This window comes from Castanea sativa, chromosome 5 (genome assembly GCF_040712315.1).
Source record: "Castanea sativa cultivar Marrone di Chiusa Pesio chromosome 5, ASM4071231v1".
Classification (NCBI taxonomy): Eukaryota; Viridiplantae; Streptophyta; class Magnoliopsida; order Fagales; family Fagaceae; genus Castanea; species Castanea sativa.
In genome coordinates, this window is record NC_134017.1 from 3493506 (window position 1) to 3515559 (window position 22054).

At 33.6% G+C, this 22054-nt stretch overlaps 2 protein-coding genes across 2 annotated transcripts; both read right to left on the bottom strand.

Moving 5' to 3' along the window:
* Window positions 1-1690: 1690 nt before the first annotated feature.
* LOC142636885 (disease resistance protein RPM1-like) lies at window positions 1691-5803 on the bottom strand. The gene is made up of 3 exons (XM_075811174.1): window positions 4274-5803; window positions 2069-3952; window positions 1691-1972 (listed from the first exon to the last, which is right to left on the bottom strand). The coding sequence occupies exons 1-2, from the start codon at window positions 5774-5776 to the stop codon at window positions 2102-2104; spliced, it is 3354 nt and encodes a 1117-aa protein (XP_075667289.1). The 5' UTR covers window positions 5777-5803; the 3' UTR covers window positions 1691-1972; window positions 2069-2101.
* Window positions 5804-7788: 1985 nt separating this feature from the next.
* Window positions 7789-10339, bottom strand: LOC142636640 (uncharacterized). Its single transcript, XM_075810911.1, has 2 exons — window positions 10199-10339; window positions 7789-10085 (listed from the first exon to the last, which is right to left on the bottom strand). The coding sequence occupies exons 1-2, from the start codon at window positions 10212-10214 to the stop codon at window positions 7969-7971; spliced, it is 2133 nt and encodes a 710-aa protein (XP_075667026.1). The 5' UTR covers window positions 10215-10339; the 3' UTR covers window positions 7789-7968.
* Between the last annotated feature and the right edge of the window lie 11715 nt (window positions 10340-22054).

A 22054-nucleotide genomic window follows, 5' to 3' on the forward strand; every position in this document is an offset into this window, starting at 1 on the left:
AATTCCAATGATTTGCCTTTCCACCTACAAACCCATAAAAAGAAAAGCTAAAGAAAAACCCATTAATTTTTTTACTACACAGATCGGAATTGAAATCAATCAATGACAAATGAAATCTATAACTAAAACCAAGAGAGAGTTAAAAACAAAAACCTAAATTTGAACTTGATAAACACAGAGTGAAATGATTGGAAACTCTTTGCCAAGAATGCTCATTCAAGAAGTGTAAAGAAATTGAAGAGACCAAAAATACTCTCTACTTTATAACTTGATTGAAAAATTAACGAAAACCAAATGAACAACACATATAGCCAAACCATAAACCAAATCCAATATAATAACCTTAATCAAAATCAAATGTAACCCAAATGCCTAAATTGAACCTATACTACCAAACACCCAAACATAAATCATAGTTATCACGTAATTTTAAAAATAAAATAAAGAAAACCTTTACCTATAACGGTTCCAGCTGCGTGACGGTGGTGGATGCCCTGAGATTTATCTCTCTTTCGATCTCTATTATTCTTCGTCTATGGTCTTAGATTTTTTTCTCCCTATTCCCCACTCCGTGCATTCTCTGTTACCGTTCTGCCTAGGTTTTGGGCCTGCAAAATTGTGTTTTGAAACTTTTTTATTTTTAATGTCCAATCGAAGTAGTGTTTACCGTTCTGCCTCTTTCCTTGTTTCTTTCTCCGTGTCCTAGGCCTCATCACCTCTCTCTATTTCTATCTTTGTGTACATCTTATTTTAACCAATTATTATTTTTTATTTATAATGAGAGGCTTTTAAATGTTGTTGTAGCATTGCCAAACAACATAATTGATTGCCTTTTAACTTATATGCGGCAGAATTTTAGATGAGCATTTTTCCTACATGACAACACCTCCTTAATTGCAGGAAAAGACTTTTGCTATTATATATAGTATATGATATGATATTGATTTGTTGAAATATTTTTCCTCAACCTGCTCAATCTTACCTACTCACAATCCTACTACAAGATGGAAGCAAAGTATCAAGCAAGTGCGCATCTGCATGGTGAGTTGGTGACCATGACCAAATTCTAGATGGCGTGGTCTACTTTTGTGGCAATGACGTGACTGTTCCATGATAGTGCCTCATGTCTTTTGATGGCAGTTCCAAGCTGTTGTTTTTCTTCTCTGGTGATAATATTTTTACTGAGTATATAATAAAAGGGTTTATGTGAATATTTAGCTAGAGCATGTTTATTGGGAACAGAAAGTAATGACATACTCCGTATTTTGTGATGTTTCATTTATGTGATTCTATCTTATCTTTATTATGAAGATAACAAATAAGTCTTATCTTTTTTTAAGAAGACTGACATTAAAAATCAGTGGTTTGATTGAAGGAGGAAGTTTGGGAATGACTAATGCATCTAATCTTTGTTGTGTTTATTCTTTTTACAAAGTTTTCTTTTTTGTTTGGGAAGTGATGGAACTACATATTTGGCTAACTTCAGATGATAAGATGATCTAGTTGAAAATATTCATATGCTCCTTTAATGAATTGATTATTATTCTTATCATTCATTTTTGCATATCTAATTCCATTTCATTTCAGAAAGAACTTAGGTATGAAATAGTCAAAACATCTATTTATCTAGATAGGAGCAATAACTAGAACCACAAAGCTGCTTATTATTCTAGAAGATACGTCACCACCACTGAGAGAGACAGAAACATTCTCCGAAAAGAGTTAAAATACAAATAACAACAAAGGAACCAACATGTGGGAGAACTTCTTATCAACCAAGTCTCCCAATTTATTCAATTAATCTGCACTAGCACACCACTTATTGAACGCAAGAATTGAAACAAAGTGACATTTGAAAGAAAAACAAGTACCCTCATGGTGATCCAAATAGAAGATTGACAATCATCCACCAACAACTCTCTTGCTTTCGTCCAATGCCACTTGAACACTAAGGGACAGATGATAATGAAATCTGTAACAAGTCGCAGTGTTAAATATTTCAGTATTTGTTTGAACTTTGAAGGAAGGCTACATCAGAAGAAACAGAGAACTGAAAAGAAAGACATACCTAGAATGCAATAATGCCAGAGTTTTGTTCCACTCAACTCGGACTACCAGTTGACTTTGTGATCCTGGGAGGGTGAGCATACCAAATTTCTAACCTCCTTTTCTCTATATCTGTGGTGAAATTTGATGACATCTTTGTCAATTTCAATTCTTGGAGACTCGTTAAGTGCTTAAAACCAGTGTAGACCTTCAAATTTTCGCAGCTCCTGATCTCTAGCTCCCTCAGTTTTTGCATTGCTTCTTTCTCCACCTTCAGCTCTTCTAGCTCCTTTAGATACCAAAGTTTCAAAACTTGAAGTTGGGAAAAGCCCTGGCAAACCATCCGTTTTCCTTTATAAGAGTCAAAGTAGAAACAGAGTGATTTAAGACTGTCGAGCTTTCCTAATGTTGGCATTGGGTCATCCTCAAGCCCCGAGGCAGACAACGTAAGGTCAGACAAAGTGTTTGGAAATAGATCTTTGATGGAAGGAATCTTTAGCTTTCCAAACAAATATAGTCTGGAGAGCTTTTCAAGGCCTGACAAATTATCCAAGCGAAGATCCTGAGCATCACCGTTCTCGTCAACTGATCTCAATCTCAAAGATTCGAGGGAATTCAGACCTTTCACCCAATTTGCCAATTCGTGTTGCTGTGACAACTCTAGCTCGAATGCCAGTCCTAGTTTTTTAAGCTTGTTCAGCTTGTTCAGCCCATTCTTTATATCACTTGCATTATCCAAGAACAAACCCCATAATATTTGTAGATCCTTTAGGGAACTGCTCCTTGGTTGAGATACGAATTTAGTTCGATGACTCTCGTTCAAGTATAGGCGTTCAAGTTTCTGCAATTTCCATATGGACTTAGGTAGAGTTGTGACATAAGTATGCTTCACATCCAGAGTTTGAAGGTTCACTAGGTTGCCTATGGATGGTGGGATTTCCTCCAGGTAAGTCCACCTTAAGCCTAAATACATGAGATGACCTAATTTTCCTAAGGTTTTGGGCAATTGAGGCCTGAATACATGTTCAAGATCAAGAACTTCTAAACTTTGGAAACAACCACTTGCAATGCCCTTTTGAAGAAACTTCCCTATGTCTTCTCCAGGTATATTTCCTTCTCGAGTATCAAATGAGAGATAGGAGATTAAAGCTTTGTACGTTTGCTGATTTGTTGGTGATAAAGTACCGTTACCATGAATATCATTGAAACAATCAGACTTCTTGTCAAGAAGATCAGCAAGACGATTCTCTGGCCTCTTATTTTCAGAGAAGTTGAATTCTCTGATAGCACTGGGCAGGCGATATTTCTTTGTTTTTCCTTTAATATTTATTTCAACAGCTTGAATTAAGTTGAGGTCAATCAACTGTTTTAAATCATCCATTGCAACGGACAAAGCGACCAATCTCCTTGCAGGAATTTCACAGTCTCCAGGAAAGAGATTGAAGAAAGGAAAAACTTTTTTCCAATTATCAGGCCTATCAGGAATTCCTACTCCCTGGATATGATCAAGCCATGGTTTCTGAGGCGGATTGATGCGCTTCAGCCATTCTGACAACTTTGTATCCTTCACATCTTTCCCGGACATAAGATACCCAAATTGCAAAATTTGAAGTGGCAAGCCCACACATCTTCCAACAATTTCTTCAGCTAGTCTTTTTACATCATTAGTAGCAGACCCAAAATCATCCACCATCTGGATAAACAATCTCCAGCTCTCTTCTTTGGTTCGTAACCTAAGATGATGAAGTTCGATACTCTGATCAACTTCCTCAGCTACACACCTGTCACGTGTGGTGAGCAAAATTCTACCCCCATCTGTCCCTGCTGGGAATGCTTCTCTTAGAGCTTTCAAGACATTTTCATTTTCTGCTGTGAAGTTGTCGAGAACCACAAGGTACCTCTTATTCTGCAAAAATATCACGTACCTTTTTTAAAAATAAAGCTATCATGTGATTCAACCAAAAAGAAAGTACAACGAATGTACTGTAAATAACACAACACTAGCCAAAAAAAAAAAAAAAAAACACAGTAAAACAAAAAAACTTCATCAATGTAAAATTGCTACGCATGAATTAGTATTTCATTCAAAACAGAAAGCACACCAAATGTACTGTAAGTCTGTAACTATCACAATACAGTCAATAACTAGCAGAAAACATCCCAACTCTTAACAAGATTAAATAAATAAATAAAAATAAAAACATAAAATGAACCTTAAATTACGTACCTTTATTTCACAGTCTCCTCCTCCATTCTCTTCCTTCTGTGATCCATTAGGTTCTGAGTCTGATACCTTCTTTGCTAGATTTTTAAAAACGTCATCGTAGTCGTTGGCCTTTTGATCAGTTAGAGTCACCCAAGCACGAGCCGGAAAATGATCCACAATATCACTGTAATCATATATATTCTTCGCCAGGGTGGTCTTACCGATACCCTTCATCCCCACAATGCAAACGAAATGTTTAGCATCGTCTCCAGATTTCTTTAGTTTTGAGACCACTTCCTGTATGTCATCATCCAATCCGACTGCTCTCATCTCTTCCCCAATTTCAAAGCTATATGCTTCCGTAGTTTTTGCAAGAATATCCAAAGCGCCGTCGATTTGTTGCAACTTCTTGCGAAGTGTCTTCTCAGGGTTTCTCCAAAGTTTACAAATGCCACCCAGATCAGTTGGATTCTTTGTATATTTTTTTAAATAATACTCTGTATCTTCAGTCAATTTCTTCATTTGCTTCAACCTTTCCTCTGTTGAACTGGTTATGCCTTCTATAGATTTTGCTATTTCAAATTTTCCATGGACCTCGTTAAACTTGTTGTATAAATCTGTGAGATATTTTTTTTCAGAATCTTTGAGCTCATACTCTTTGAGCTTGTTTACATAAGACTCAACATGGAAGCCATCGTCTGAGGTCTTCAATTTGGATGCCTGCCGTTGCAGGGTTCCAGAGTCGGATTTTGATGGCTCTGTTTCTCTTCTGATGAATGGTCTGATAGATTGAAAACCGAACCTCACCTTTCTTTCGAGGAATTCATCGAACCCTGTGTTGATACGCTTCATCTCGTCCCTAAGCTCATTCATTGCTCTCCGAGTTAGGAGTAAATATAAACTCATCCCTTGTGGATTTCTGGTTTTCTTTATCAAAGTTTTGATAGTTTCTTTATCAGAAACTATCTCATTTGCTTCCTCCAGCCAAGCCTTTTCCGTTTGAGTTTTGAGACCAAACCTTTGTAAATCAGTCAGGAAAGCACGGATTAGTGCCAGATGCATTTTGAATTTCTGTATTTCAGCTCTAACATCAGCAGGGGGAGCAGAAAAGCTTCTGTCTTCTCTTTTCACATTAGGAATGAGTTCGTCTACTTCTTTCACATCATCAACGAGATGAGCAATGGGATCTTTGCCTTCTTTGTGCGCATCATCAGCGCTGTGTTCATCATCAATTGGTCTGATCTGCAACTTTATGATCTTAGACTTTAAATTCTCCAGTGTTTTGTAGATGTCTCTAGCCTCCGTCTTCTTTTTACCAAGGAGTTGATCTATTTCTTTCTTGAAGCCACGAATAGCGGTTCCAGACATGCTTTTAGAAGTTTTATCAGTGTCTTCAAGATTTAAAGAGAGACGCTCTAACTTTGTGCTTTTCTTATACCATTCTTCCTCAGTTGGTTTTAGTCGTGCTGTCATTCCCTGGTTGGGTTCTTCGGTTTGCCAGAAATTATAGACTTCCTTATCCATTTCAGAATCGGACTTCGAAACGCTTTCCACGTCTTTTTGAAGAAGGCTCAGCAACTTCCATTCATTTTTAATCCACTTGTAGTCGTTGTCATTATTTTTTTCTGTCCCACAGAAACAGTAGTAAATGGTTAGGCCGATTACAATGATGATGATGATAACAAAGTCGATAATGAAACGAAAAATGGCATCAGACAGGGAATGAGAGAAATTATAGAGAATGGTAGTAAATGAAGTTGCCATCGTGGTTGTATTATTTTGAAAAGTGATCGGTCAGCATTTGAGAGGTTGAATATATGCTTGAAATGAAGCTTTGGTGTACAAACTGTTTTAGTAGAATCCGGTAACGGAGGAATTCAGAAGCTGAAATGCATTTTTGGAATTGTCACATCTAGCGAGTGATTTAATTAGCTTGATAGTAGGCAATGGGAAAGGACTTCTCTTTTACTTTTCTTAATTTAACCATGTGGGATCTGCTTTCACAATAAATAAATAGACAAGGTAGAAAGTTAAAAATTGAAGCTAACTCAGTTAAACAAACTCAGTTATTAAATTAAAAAAATTTAACCTTTAAATTTTTTTCTTTTTGCAAACTACAAATTTAGTCTCTAAGTTTTAAGTTGTGTTAATTTAGTTTCTAATCTTTAGAATGTGTCCATTTAATCTTAAATTTTTGATATTATGTCAAAATAATCTTACTTAAGCTGCTACGTTCGCTAAGTACTAACACGTTATTATAAACTTTGAAAATTATAAAGCCCAGCCCAGTCGAATTAAACCAAGTGCCGATTTTTGTTTCACAACATTCTTAATAAAAATAAAAAATTGTTCCACAATTTCAACAAATCCGAACCTGAAGAACTAATCCAATTCACTAATTTTAATAAATCCAATCCTTATAATAATTCATCCCATTCACAACAACAGGATCAAAGAAGCGGTGATAGTCAGAAGGATGATAATATATGAAAGTTAAATACTTTGGCTCTGTTTTTCTGGGTCTGCTCTGTTTTTTTCGATTTGCTCTCATGATGAGTCAGATGTTTTCTTGTAATTAGATATATGTGGATGTGGTTGTGTCATCCTTCGTCCTATATGTATAAGTTTCTTTCTTTGTTATGAATACAATTTCTACTTTTGGCAACAAAAAAAAAAGAAGCTCAATTTCCTCAGGCTTTCAATTTTCAAGAGCCAGTAAAGTTGTGCACAAATCGTTTCTTTCTTTCCCATTTTCTTGTTTGTTTGGTCACGACAAAAAAGAAAAACTAAGATGAATTTGAGAATTGAGAAATAAAGTGGGATAAAGATGATCTTACAAAGATATCAAAGGAGGGGGAGATGAGGAAGAGGAATTACATTGTTCTATACTAAGTGTTTGTTTGAAAATAATTTATTTAGCTGAAATTAAATTTTTTTTACTGAAAGGACTGTTGATAAATGTAAAAGTTAGTGAAATAGTGCAGTGGCATAGGAGTTACACAAGCACTACTTTAGTCACATCCAATTTACAAACAATAGTGTGGCTCGTGGGATTTAGATCAAGTGCAATACCCCACATGCATTAGCTTTAAAGGGTTGAGATTGAGAGTAAAAAAAAAAAATTCAATCTCAACCCTTGTATAAAAAAAATTTCAAGAAAAAAAAGGTGGAAAGTTAAAAACTCTAGACAGTAAAACTATCTTGAGGATTATACTTTCTATCTTTTAAAAAAATTTATAAAAGAAAAATAATGTTAATTTCTAAAGAGTTATCCACTAGAGTATCCTTTAGTACTCGATTTAAATGGATAATAAATTGTGTAATACCTATTAAACTCATCTATTAAATAGTGAGGTATACCTATTTATTATTAGGTGTGTTTGAGGGAATTGATAGGATTGAATATGTTTTTTCCATCTATGGTATGTGCAGTGTAACATTATAGACTTCAATCTTTAAAGCACCAGCCAACATGATAAATAAGATACAAGCCAACAGGTTTTTCAATCCAAAAAAAAAAACCCAATAGATTCTTTTAAAAAATAAAGGTAAAAAGGCCGCGCTAAAGCATAAACAGAACAGAGTACAAGCACAAGATTTGGCAACTAAAATCTTAACAGTCCCATCACAAATGCATCCATAGTCAATTATTCTTAGCAAACAAAGGAGAGTTTTGTTCAAGCCCCCTTTTTATTTTTGCATTAAAAACCACACAATCACTGCACACTCAACTTAACCTTTGCATAGCCCTGTGAAATTTGAAACTGTTCAGTTAAACCAAAATGAGCCATAAGAAGCCAGACATGAGTGACCAACTCTCCACCTCGCCTAAGCTGCTGAGCATGATCCCTCCATTGACACTGACATGCAGCATAAGATAACATTTCCACCCAGACTTGTCCAACCAATTTCCACATTTTTTGTTTTCCAAAATCGGTTTTCAGGGATTGCAAAGAATGAGCCAGCCTACAAGCATCAAATAGCACTGACTTGCTTCTATCTCCTTTTACTTTATATGGTGGAATTTTAGTTTTCACTTCTTTTAACTTTAAGCAAGCTTGGGTTCCATTCGTTATGGATTTCCTTTCCTTGAAAAATCCAAGGGCCTCAGCACATGTGTCTCTGACCCTGGTCTCCCCAATCCCATTGGGCAGTATAAAGGGGCACATAACAAGAAGATACATCATATAGTCTGATAACAACTTGCTCACCTTACAATATAGATCACAAACAGATAACGCATCTTCTTTCTGTTCCCAATGATAGCAGAGATCTGTTGCAATGTGCCAAAGAAGAATGCTTTGATCAAATTCTTCCGTAACACTCCATTTGAGTAAATTAAGATTTTCATCCCCGATTTTGCCAAGTTCATTTGGAGTTTTTTCAATTACCCCGTCACCCCTATAAGCACAAATTTTCTTGAGAGTTCTTTGTTCTGAACGATTATCACGTATTTTGTTTTGAAGCTCCTCGAAAATCAAGGTTTTCAAATCTGGAGGAACTTCCACTGAAATCTTGTACCAATACTTGTCCAATAATTTTGAAATCCACAAGAACGTCTGGTTAAATCTCTTCTTGGCAGGCTTGTCTTTAAGGCAGTACTTTATTAGGTTGTGTTGTCCCATGGCATTAGACCATCTCTTTTTTCTAGACCCCGAAATCAATGAGATGACAGGATACAAAATATCCCCCAAATTCCCATGCTTACTCAGCCATAGTGTCGTCCAGTCTGAGCAAACTAGTACTACTGCTGCATAAATCTCTAGCAAAATAGCTCCAACTAGCAGCATGTAAGTAATAGCTACATCCACCCTCGAGTAGATATGCTTCTCGATCTTATAGAAAGCCACAAATACCGCAAAAGTGCTAATAGAAGTGATCAAACGAAGAATAGCACCCTTAAGAGAATGAACCAGAACTGCCTTTGTGTAGAACACATCATACATGAATCCAAGCTCCACCTCAATCACTTTGAAAGCTTCCTCAGAATCTTTCTCGATAAAGTATTGACTCTTATGGATATCATGAAAGCTTAGGATGAGATTTGCAGGCAGCTTTTTGAAAATTTCAAAGAACATGTAGGCCTTGCTTAGAAGGGCTGCATCTGGAATTCTGCTGTTAGTTTCTACATCAGCATAAGAATAATTCTCTTCTCTGCCAGTTTCAGGGTTGTTTTCTGGAAAAACGTCGAACCCCTCCTTTTCCTTTGACTTATACTCCTCCATTAATCTCGCATAATCGGGACCCGGATCAGGAGGAGAAAGCATGGAGTCTCTAAAATGCTCACTGCTCGCAGACATCAGAACCCATGTCCTTTCTCCATACTTGATGGTTCCAGCAATAAATATTGGAATTGCCATGATATAAAGTGAATTCGTACTCGTCCATGTTGTAACGAAAACATAGATAGCTCCTCCCACCTGGACAAGTAGCCCAAGCAAGTGCCTTAGCCACAACTCATTGTCTTCCAAGGAGTAGGCAGTAATAGTATCAGGGCCACCAAGGTGCAGAAGAAGAAATGGTGCCCAAAAAACTGTTATAACATAATTTGGGTCTACAAAACGACCTTCAGATTCACCTTGGTTGCTGGAAAGCACACCAAGTGAAGCTGTTGCAATTGTATCTGCCCACAAGTAAGCAAGCCACAGAACGACTCTGATCCAGTTATTTCTTGAGCGCTTTCTACGTTCGCTAATCACCATGAGAATGCATTGCAAGCAAAAACTAAATATAACCAAACTTCGGAGCTCCCACTTGCTCCAAAGCGTTCTCACACTTTCAGGGAGAATTTCAATTGCCTTTCTCTTCCTTGAGAAGAACATACCGGCTAGAACTGACGAATGTAAATGCAAAAGCATTAGAACATCTAAAACAAATATTGAGCTATAGGCCATTCAATAGTAAAGAAAAGAGGCCATAAATGAATTAGTGATCTACTGATCTTACTTGGAACAAGCATCATCTTTCTTTTCCAAGACTTCAGGGGTGCTTATCACGATCAAGACTTGCAGGAGCAGGATCTGCTTGTGCTGGTTCCACTTTTCACCAGTGGCAAGAAGGAATGCAAAACAAAATGACAGGCGTTCCAAAAAAAAGGTAAGAGGAAGAGTATATAAAATATTAATTAAAATAACAAAAATATACACTTTATCACTGGAGTTTGGTCCAAAATATATTTTCATTTTTTAAATTAATTTTTTTTCTTTTTTCCTTTTAATCCTTGTTAGGGCCTTTTATTGTGTCTTTTGAGGGTCAAGTTTAACTTGACATCAGCCAAAAAAAATAAAGAAAATGAATAGTTATCGATACACTTTGAAGCTTAATAATGTTGATGTCACATAAAATGACATAATTTGTGCCACAACTTGCCTATGTTGCGAGTTGTGGTGGTAGAGGTGTGTCCCCATGTGAATTCACCATCACACCTCTACGACTCACAACTTGCCACGTGAAAATATTGTGGCACAAATTATGTTATTTTCTGTGGCACCGGCATTATTTTTTGAAGCCTAATCTAGAAATAAAACCAAAAGTCCAAGTAAAACGGTACAAATAATAATGAAACTTTAATTTTTATTTGTATTAAATTGAATATTAGAATAGTATGGATCCGGTGACGAGATAAATGATATAATGTTTGTTTAACATTAAAGGAAAATCGATAAAGTAATATGTACTCACAAATAAAGTATTAGTGAAGCCAGTAGTAGAGCTAGAAAATCTTTTCAATGCGGCCAAACTAGATATATACATAAAAAAATAAATCTAAAGAATAACTGAATAACACACACATATATAATATTTATTTAGTGTTTATATTTATACATGGAATATCTGTAATTTTGATTTAACATTTGATATATATTTTCTTACCTAAACAAAAATATTTATATCAAATAAGTCTTTACATCATTGCCAAAATAAATAATAATAAAAAAGTCTAGACAAGTCCGAAATTATACAAATCAATTTAATAAAAGTAAAATATAATTAAATTATTTATGATATATATAGAATTAATATACTTTAATTTAGTGAGCTATAAATGATATAAGAGTAATTAAAGGGAATACAAATCGCATTAGTTAAATATATAAATGCATTAAATGTTTTTAGTAAGGGCCATTATTGAAATCTATGTCCAAAGATGGAGGGAGGATTTTTGAAAGTCAAGGGAGGCCATGGCCCCCCGAAGCCATAGACTTCTATTGGTAAAACAACAGGGAAGTAATCTACGATTTGCAGTCGAGTAATCACAAATTTGAATGTAGACGAATTACAACTTATCATGAACCTAATGATAATAACAAATAGTAAGTCCAATGGTAAGATTTCAATAAAAGAGTAATGCAAGTTTAGCCACCAAAGGGAAATAATAGTGAGCAGAAGTGGAATGTGATAAATTATTATACATAGTTTTAGCAATAAACTTCGGTTAGGTCCAACACATCCAATGCACTGGACTTGTTGAGATGATGTCATATGGCCAAAAGTGGACCCCTACTTCCTACTAGATATGTAATTAATTTGTAATGGATTATTATTTAGATTTTTTTTTGTTTTGCAATTTATACAAGTTAATATATTAGAATTAAACATCTTTACCAAATTATTTATGTTAAAAGAATATTTCATTCTCAGCTTTATTTTAGAAAACAAATTGAGTTTATTTAAGCATAATAAAATTAAAAAAGAATTTCATAATCATATTTAAGGCAACAATATTATTATTACTTGAAAAGATGAGTTCTATTGTAATTGGGTTTGCTTATATATATATATAAGGCGGCAGATATTTCAATTAAAAAGAAACTCAGAGAATATACAATGGGTGAGCAATGATGGAGGGCTATCCATCCAAGTCTCCGAAATGTTTGAGTTATAAGTATAATTTGCAAGAGACAAATCAACCTAATGAGTCTTTTGGCTAAATATTGTAAAAATTAGAATTTCTTGGCTTTATGTATATTGTGCAAAGTTTTTTAGCTAAATGAGAAGATATGAAAATTTTGGTGCTGGTTTTGCCGAAATACAAGTAAAAGAAGAGAGAGAAATTGATAAGTTTGAATATTGATATTTTGGTATTGATTTTGCCCAAATTCAAGAAAAAAGAGGAGAGAGAAAGTGACAAAAATTCTCATCAATTCGGTTCTGTTTAGGGGTGTCCAGACCCGACCCAGACCCACCGGACCGACCAACCTGCCCGATCCCTACCCGATTTCAATTCGAACCAACGCTCCAGTTGGTCGGTTATAGGTTTCCTCGCCCAAGACTCAACGCTGACAGGTCGAGTGGAAGGTTTTCTTCTCCAAAACCCTAGAAACCCAACCTGACTGATGTTATACACAGATTCGGCCAACTCCGGTAAGATCAAGCTCAGATTCGAGAAGATCCGGCGAGATCTCTACCATATTTGGTGAGATCCAGCAAGATTCAAGGAGATCGAAGCTGATTCAAGCAAGATTTGAGGAGATCTAAGCTGATTTCGATGAGATTCGAAGGAGATCTAAGCTGATTTCGGCGAGATTCGAGGAGAACCAAGCTGATTTTGGTTAGATTTAAGGAGATCCAAGCTGATTTTGGTGATTTTAGGTGCATATGTTTGAGATTTTGCATATTTTGATGAATTTTTTGAAGATTCCAGTGACCTTCGTAGGATCCAGCGACTCTCTCCAGTGACCTAGCCCGAACCAAACACCACCCGAACACGAAACCGACTCTACCGATTGATGTTGATGGTCGGTTTTGAGTCCCTCCGCCTTCCACCTAACGCTGGCAGGTTGGGTCTGGGCTAGGTCTAAAACCAATCCGGGCCGACTCGTGGACAGCCTTAGTTCTATTTAGTTTGTTTTAGTTAGTTTCTTCATGGCTTGTTTTTATTTTAAAATAAGATAAACTATCAGGGGGATCAAACCAATGAGGTTATTCCACCTAAGAACCAACCACTAGATTGCTACGCAAAGTGTTCAATGCATATGGAAAATAAAATCATTTATTCGAGGGTTATATGTGTTATTTTTTTGGACTTGGGTTCCATGTAAAGTATTTATTCTCCTAGCATATTTTTAATGGAATTGAAGTCCAACCACTTAAATTGAAATTATTTTTCTTAAGGTCACTTTTCAATTGGATGAGAGCAATAAGGAGTTTGGTTCTTCCTTTTTGGATTGTTTAATTTTGTATAATTTGAAATAATTATATTACTAAATTGAAATAGATTTTTTTTTTTGAAGCTTAATGATTTAAATTCATCATAATTCATAATTTCTACATTTTTACAAAAATACCCAGAGTGATGAAATTTAGGCATTTGCGGGTGAAATAATTTTTTTGCATAATACTTATCACACTCTAGTTATTTTTGTAATTGAAAAATGTAGAAATTCCAAATTATATTGAATGTAAATCATTAGCCTTCAAGAAAAAAAAAAAAAAACAAAGAAGAAGAAGAAGTGCCTCTAAGTACACGCGTGATAAGTATTAATAATCCCAACCATACAAAACTTGAGGATAGCACTGTAAAAATACCTAGCGATGTGATAAAAAAATTATTTCACCTACAACTGCATAATACTCATTATATATATATATATATATATATATATATATATATATATATTTTATGATTACGAAATGTAGTAATCTCTTAAAAAAAATAAAAAGCCTTTGAGAAGCACTTGATAATTATGGAATACTAGCATTTGAGCACACACTCGTGTGCATGCTCAAAGGCTTTTTTTTTTTTTTTTGGTAAATGTTAATAATTTAAATCTATTATAATTTGCAATAACTATATTTTTCAATTACAAAAATACCTAGGGGTGTGATAAATTATTATTTCAACCACAAACGCATAACACTCATCATATCCCTAGGTATTTTTTGTGATTGAAAAATTTAGTAATCCCAAATTAAAATGGATGTAAATTAATACATATTAAAAAATATGTATTTTTTTAATTTTTACTCTTGAAATAAAATATTATTTTCAAAAAATTTAAACTATATTAACAATTTTAATCTATTTATAACGAGTCATATAAATTTTTAAAAGAAAAAAAAAAGTCATGGCAAAATTACGCTATACCACTCAAGACACATCATGCAAGTATGACTTGTATTGCCAACTTTGATTACTAAAATTCTTATAATATGCTATTAAAATAATATAAAATAAAATAACAAAATTTATCTTAAATTAAAAAATATTAACAATATTATCTTCTTTTTTAATTCATGTAATATGTTTGTAAAATATTCAAATTTTTGTTGATAATTTTTTAATTGGACAAAATTTAGCTACAAAATTGGTTGTAGTCTTACACAATAAAATAAATATTACTACATATTTTTATAATCTAAACGTTGAATTGCATGTTCTTTATAGTTTTAATACACGTCAAATTTTGTGTCAATTGAATATTATTTACTATATGATCTATAAGCTTATATTTTATGCATAATTTTAAACTACAAAAACTTGCAATTAAACAATTTATTGATTTATTAATGATATAACTATTGATTTTTAATTTTCTAAAATTTTTGCAAGCATGGAGGATATAAAAAGAAGATGTAATTCATTAATGGATTTGTCAAAATTCACCTCCAAATAAAAATTTATTGAGTAAGGTTGTAGCTAAATTTTTTCCTTTTTAATTAAGGTTACTAGTTTTTACAAAATTGTTATTTTTTATTTAGTTAATATCAATTAATTTTGACATCATCATGGATGAACTATAATTTGGATTTACCATTCTTGTTATCATAACTATCAATTTTTGGAAAGTATATAAAAAAGAATGTGTGTGTGTGTGTGTGTGTGTTTTTTTTTTTTTTTGTGTTTTTGAAAACTTGAAATATCTACCAATTGTAGAATAAGTAAATTTAGTTTCCGCAGAGATTTAGCATGTTGTGCAGTAGTCTACTGGTTGCTTCTTATGTGGAATAACACCTGCTCAAGGGTAGGGATGGCCATAGGTAGGGTATGAGTATACTCGATCCATACCCTACCCGAAAAGTTTACCTATGGATACCCAAATATCAATATCCACTAGAATACGTTTGGATCCAGCTTCTTTTAGCTGCGTCCACGTTTTGTTTTGTTTTGTTTTTTTTTTTTTTTTTTCAACGCGTGTTTGTTACTGTTCATTGGCCATGAACAGTGATTTTAGGCCAATGAACAGTAACTTCTGGAATGAACAGTGTTTTTTACTTCTTTAAAAATTATTTTGCTACAGTGTTTTCAGTTTTCAGTTTTCAGTTTTCAGCAATAAGTTCTATCCAAACGGACCCATAAGTATCCATATCCGAAGCTTACCCGAATTTATTATCTATGGATATCCATACTCTACCCGAAACCTGAAACCCATTAAAATATATATTTTTTAATCCAAAAAATTTTATCCATACCCTACCACATTCTTCTCATCTAGCTTTGAATTCTTCGCCTCCTCCGCTTTCCTCTCTCTCTCTCTAGCGCTGCCTTCAATGCCTTCTTCTGATTTTCAAGCTCGTCTTCTAGGTAGATCTGATCAAGATTCTCCATTTGGAATTTCTCCATCAACAATGCGTTCAGGTAATTGATAATGAAATTGGCGATGTAGGGGCATAGGGATTTGTAGTATAAGCCCATAGAGACTTTCTGAGAATCTTATGGTAAAATAATTCTAGAAGCTGACAAAGAAGAAGAGGTGAACAAGAAGAGGTATGAGATGAGAGAGAGTGTAATTACAAGATGAGAAGCCATTGGAGAAAAAAGCTGAGGGATTTTTAGAACAATGGAGCTGAGACTGAGAGTCAGAGAGGGACTGAAGAAATTTATCTAAGAAAACTATATAAAGACCCGGACTGCAAAATTACAGTTGTTTCTTGTTAGACCCTGTCACTAGTTAGAAACAGTTCATATATATATTTCATTCTTTTAAAATTTTTTAGTTTTTTATTTTTAATATGGGTCGGGTTTGGATAATATCCATACCCTACCTGGTTAAGATCTACCCATGAAGAACCGGGTATTACTCGGAATATTTGGATCGGATAGGGTTGGATATCCATCACCCAAAGGGTATGGCCATCCCTACTCAAGGGTTCAATCCCCCTAAGTTGCTTATCTCTTATTTTAAATAAAAATAAACTGTGATGAAATAACCAAACGGAAACCTAACGAAAAAAGGAAACTAACAAAACCAAAATAATTTCAGCAATCTAATTGATGAAATTCATAAGAAATATTTGCCAGTTTCGCCCTCCTCTTTTTTCTTGAATTTCGGCAACATCCATACCAAAATACCAAAATTATGTTAGATTTATCAATTTCTCTCTCTTCTTTTACTTGTATTTCGGCAACACCAATACCGAAATTTTCATCTCTCCTCATTTAGCTAAAAAGCTTTGCATAGTACATATAAATCCAATAAACTCTAATTTTTACAATATTGAGTCAAAAGACTCTCAATGGGATACCAACTTTTTGAGACAAGATGGAATTCATGAGTTTTTGGCTAAATGTTGCAAAAAATCAAGTTTATTTGCCACATGAGAAGAGAAGCGAATTTCGGCGATATTCTTAGAAAAAGTAGGAGAGAGAAATGGTGTGATTGCGAGAGAGAAAAATGAATTTCAGGGATGTGGTGTTTAAATTCCTGCCCAAAATATTCAGCTGCCCGAAATTGGAGGAGAGAAAAAATTAAAATCAATTTTAGTGATGGTAGTTACTTGAAATTGGAGGAGAGAGAAAAAAATTTGCAAAAATTAAAATCAATTTCGATGATGTGGTCACCAAAATTGCTTTCAATTGGCAGTGTACAGAAAAAATGAGAAAGAAAAGGTCAATGTGTTTCTTTGTTTTTCATTTCTTTTAGGCTGTACACGTATTTCAGTATCTATTTAGCATTGGCCTTGCCATAATTATTATTACTGTTACATTGTGCAATTATAAATCTTTATGGTACTTTGTAGGTAGTTTTTTGTTACTTAGTCTAACGTGTTCTGACTGTCAAAAAAATAAAAAGGCGACAAACATTTAAGCATATTGTCAAAGGCCTTGTAGCTAAATGGATATCTCTCCATGTACAAAGTGCTTGGGAGTTTAGGAGGAAAGGGTTCGAGCTGCAGATTAACATCATATTGTAATTATCTCTAAAAAAAAAACATTTTTGCATATTTCATAAGACAGAAAGAGAGAGAGTAAAACATCACTCATATCGAAATTGATTTTAATTTTTGCAAAATTTTTTCTCTCCACCAATTTCGATAATCACATCACTGAAATTGGTTTTAGTTGTTACAAATTTTTATTTTTCTCTCCTCCAATTTTGGTAATCACATCACCAAAATTGATTTTAATTTTTTTCTCTCTCCTCCAATTTCGGGCAGTTGAATATTTTGGGCACATAAATTTCGACAATCATGTCACCGAAATTCCTTTTTCTCTTTTACCATCACTTCATTTCTCTCCTCTCCCTTTTTTTTTTTTTTTTCCTCATAATTTTGGTAATGGTATTGCCGAAACTCTCTTCTCTCCTCATTTTCCCAGATAAGTTTGAATAGTCCTCATATCGCAAATAAACTTAATTTTATGTAATATTCAGCCAAAAAGACTCTAGAATTCAAAGTCTAAATACAATAAGGTGGCTGTTGTTGTGCTACTATGAATTTTTCCTTACTTCCAAAAACTTTATTTGTAAGCATCTCCCTATAATAATCAATGATTCTGGACTAAGCTTTTTCCCATGAACTCTTCTATCATTTCTCTCTGACCACAGTAACCGTCAGATCACCATGAAAAAAGTTCCAGACCAGATTGATCACTACACATCAACATCCAGTGAAAAACACATCAGCCCAACTTTTGCATTGTACTGATTTTTGGAACCAAATTTGAATCTTATCTCCCCTTTTCCACTGTCTTAAAATAAAATAAAATAAAAAAGGAGCTTGATTTTTCATAAAATATACCTACCTTTAGACAGGAAAACATATAATAAGCAAAATTAGTCCCTCGCATGTATCACGAGTTTGGGTCTCCTTTAGTATGGAAAGTATCATTGAGAAAAAATGGATAAAAGGAGTATAGACTTTTGAAATACTATACAAAGGTGTCTTGGCCTGATAAGATTCGAGAAAAATAAAATGTCAGACAAAGATTGGGACACCTCATTTGACCATATTTGTCATCTTGTCAACAAATCCACACGTTTCTTAGTATTTTCAGCCTCTTTCAACATCATTCTTTAATTAAAATTTTGGGTTGGCCAAAGGCAGCAGACCAGCCATGTGGTAGGTCAGTTTTGTTTATACCAAAGTTGAGGGGTTATATTTACATTTTACCCCTAGAAATTAAAAATCATATCACTTTTGCATTGTACTGATTTTTGGAACCAAATTTGAATCTTATCTCCCCTTTTCCACTGTCTTAAAATAAAATAAAATAAAAAAGGAGCTTGATTTTTCATAAAATATACCTACCTTTAGACAGGAAAACATATAATAAGCAAAATTAGTCCCTCACATGTATCACGAGTTTGGGTCTCCTTTAGTATGGAAAGTATCATTGAGAAAAAATGGATAAAAGGAGTGTAGACTTTTGAAATACTATACAAAGGTGTCTTGGGCTGATAAGATTCGAGAAAAATAAAATGTCAGACAAAGATTGGGACACCTCATTTGACCATATTTGTCATCTTGTCAACAAATCCACACATTTCTTAGTATTTTCAGCCTCTTTCAACATCATTCTTTAATTAAAACTAGTAAGTTGCCTGTGCGATGCATGGATAATATTGTAATATTTTATGTAAGATAAGTTTAGAGAATGTTGTACACATATTATACCATAATTGTCATAAAATTTTGTTAGTAAGAGTTCATTATAAAAAGTAACAAAAGCTAAACAAAATAATGAAATAAAGATGAAAAAAACCTTAATAAACCATATGCTAAAATCCTCGATTCATACATTATTGAAATTCATAGAAAAGAAAGCACACACAACATATAGATCATTATACATTCATCATTAAACCAAAACTCAAAAAAAAAAAAAAAAAAAAAACCATTAACCCAAAACTCAATTTATTGTTGGAAAAAAGTCAATATGTATTTCTTTAATTAAATATCAAGAAACTTACTCAAGAAATGAGCTTTGGAGTCTAAAGAATGCGGATTGAATAGTCGCGTTGTTTTTCCTCTGCAAATTCAATTGCCTTTGACTAAATCCCTTCCACCCTACCATTGCATATCCTTGGTGTGATGATCATTCCACAAGTATAAGTGCTTGTAGGGGTATGGGGAGTAAGGGCCGGGTTCAAGTCTCCAAGAGAGAGCTTCACACACATATATACTTAGACTTGACTAGAGTAAAATTTCTATTTTGTTTAAAAAAAAAAAAAAAACAAAAACACCTCCACCCTAGATGATTACTACTTGATCTCTATAATCCAATTTATGATTTACAACATGTTTAGCTTTTGTTTATTTTGAAAAGACCAGTCTACTCAAGTCATATGCTAAGATTAGACAATCTTGAAATGACAATGACAATGTGACTTTTACACTAAATAAACAATTATTGACTTCTCAGTTCTAGACTTCAAGCATCTTTTGGAAATCGATATACACAATAACGCAACCTATAACAGAAAATAGGAAAACAAAGAATCTCACGATCTTAACCCTACCGATTATAAGTGAAGAAATGAAATTTTGAAAATAACAAAAGATAGCTTGAACTCATACATGTCAAGGCCACTTAATGTGCGATGGATAGTCACTGACTACAACAAAAGATCACAAGAGCAATAGGTTTCTTCCATTGGCTTGGTGTTTTAAAAAATTGTGAGTATGGAAACAAAATTTGAGAATAGCAGTAGTTTAGGAAATTTAACTATTAAAGGTTTTTTTTTTTTTTGAAGAGAAAGAAAGTTTTTTTAAGAGAGAAAGAAAGAGAATGGAGGCATATGGTCAAAGTTGAGAGGGGAAGGCAAAGTGTGAGAGAGAGGTTGGGGAGTCAAAGATTTAGAAAATCCTACATTAATCATTATAGCAGAGTATTGATAATGTACATAATGTGAAAACAAAAAGTTGAAAACCAAAACGTTATTCTGGAGGCAAGCTATGATTAATGCATCTACACAATCATAAAGGCAGAAACTTTTTATATAACTAATGTAAAAACCTGCCATATTAAAAAAAAGACTAATAGCTTAGGGAAACTTTGTTTATGAGATGTTTGTATGTAAATTTATAACCATAAAATAATAAGGATTCCCATAGAATAAAATAAAATAATAATGATTACAGTAAATAAAAGATATGAATTTGTGTAATTTAGGCAACAGAAATGCTAGAAGATTATCTATCTCGATCTCATTAGTTATTAGTATCCCTTTTTATTAAAAATAAAAATTAAAAAAAAACTGAAACATTTGGTATACTAAAAGACATAAAGAAGAGAGAGAGTTGTGATGTAAACCTAGTCAATTAATAAGAGAGTTGGATGATTGTAGAGAAATTTCATAGAAGGTGCCACTTGGCAAAAGCTTAGACCCTCACACAATGAGGTCTCTGCTTTTATATATATATTGATTTTGGGTTGGCCAAAGGCAGCAGACCAGCCATGTGGTAGGTCAGTTTTGTTTATACCAAAGTTGAGGGGTTATATTTACATTTTACCCCTAGAAATTAAAAATCATATCATGTGTCAATAATTGATGATCATAAACGCACTTGGACGCTTTCCATTCACAAAAGAATAAATAAATATATAAACGCACTTAGACGCTAGAAGTTCTACTCAATTCTTGATGGTTCATAAAATATTAGGGCTTACCTTTTGACCGGAAAACGTATTTTAAGCAGAATTTGTTCCTCACATTTATCAGGAGTTTGGTTCTAAGAATGACAAGTATTATTTAGAGATTAGGTCCCATGGAGATCGGACTTTTGGGGTCCTTCCAAAAGTGTCTAGGCTTGACTCTTCTGAAGATTCGAAAAATTAAAATTAAAAACTAAAAATAAAAATTATCTGAGACTAGGCCACCTCATCTTACCAAATTTGGCCTCTTCTCTTGTCACCAAATGCGCTCCCTTACCCATACAAGGCTCTTTTAAATATCTTTCGTCGAGCAAACAGTTTTTGTACTATTAGCCCATTCTCATTCATCAAGTGCTTAGAGTTTAGAAAGAAATGGTTTGTGTTAATGTGTAAAGGCTGTGGGCCTTAGGCCCACTGTAGACAGGAACGGAGCCAGACCTTTGAGTTAAAGGGGGCGGCTTTACTGTTGGTTGTGTGTAGCGGTTTCAACCTTTGACTCTATTACTAATTTAGCTACTTGAGATTTTTTTTTTCTTTGTATTAGTAAGAACAAAATTATTTTTGTTTAGAATTTTTTAAATGATAGGGTTGTTTATTTTAAATAAAATTGATTAATTGAGCTTAATTTTTTTAAAAGTTTTACTATTGGTAATTTTTGTTGTTGAGCTATTTATAAATTTTTTTATAGTCATTAAAATGAGGAAAATACTAGCGCTATAAACTTTTTTTTATAAATTATTGATGTAATAAGTAGTTACTAGTATGTAAAAAAATGATGCGAGTGGTGGGTCCATGTACAAACCAACAGTTCGTAAAAATGTTATAAAAAAGTTTGTGATTATAGCATTACTCTTACAAGACTTAATGATATTGTTAACGGGAAAAAAATGTAATTTTATAGAACAAAATTACTAAAATTAGAACACACACACACACACACACGTATATATATATATATATATATATATATATATATATCTTGTGAT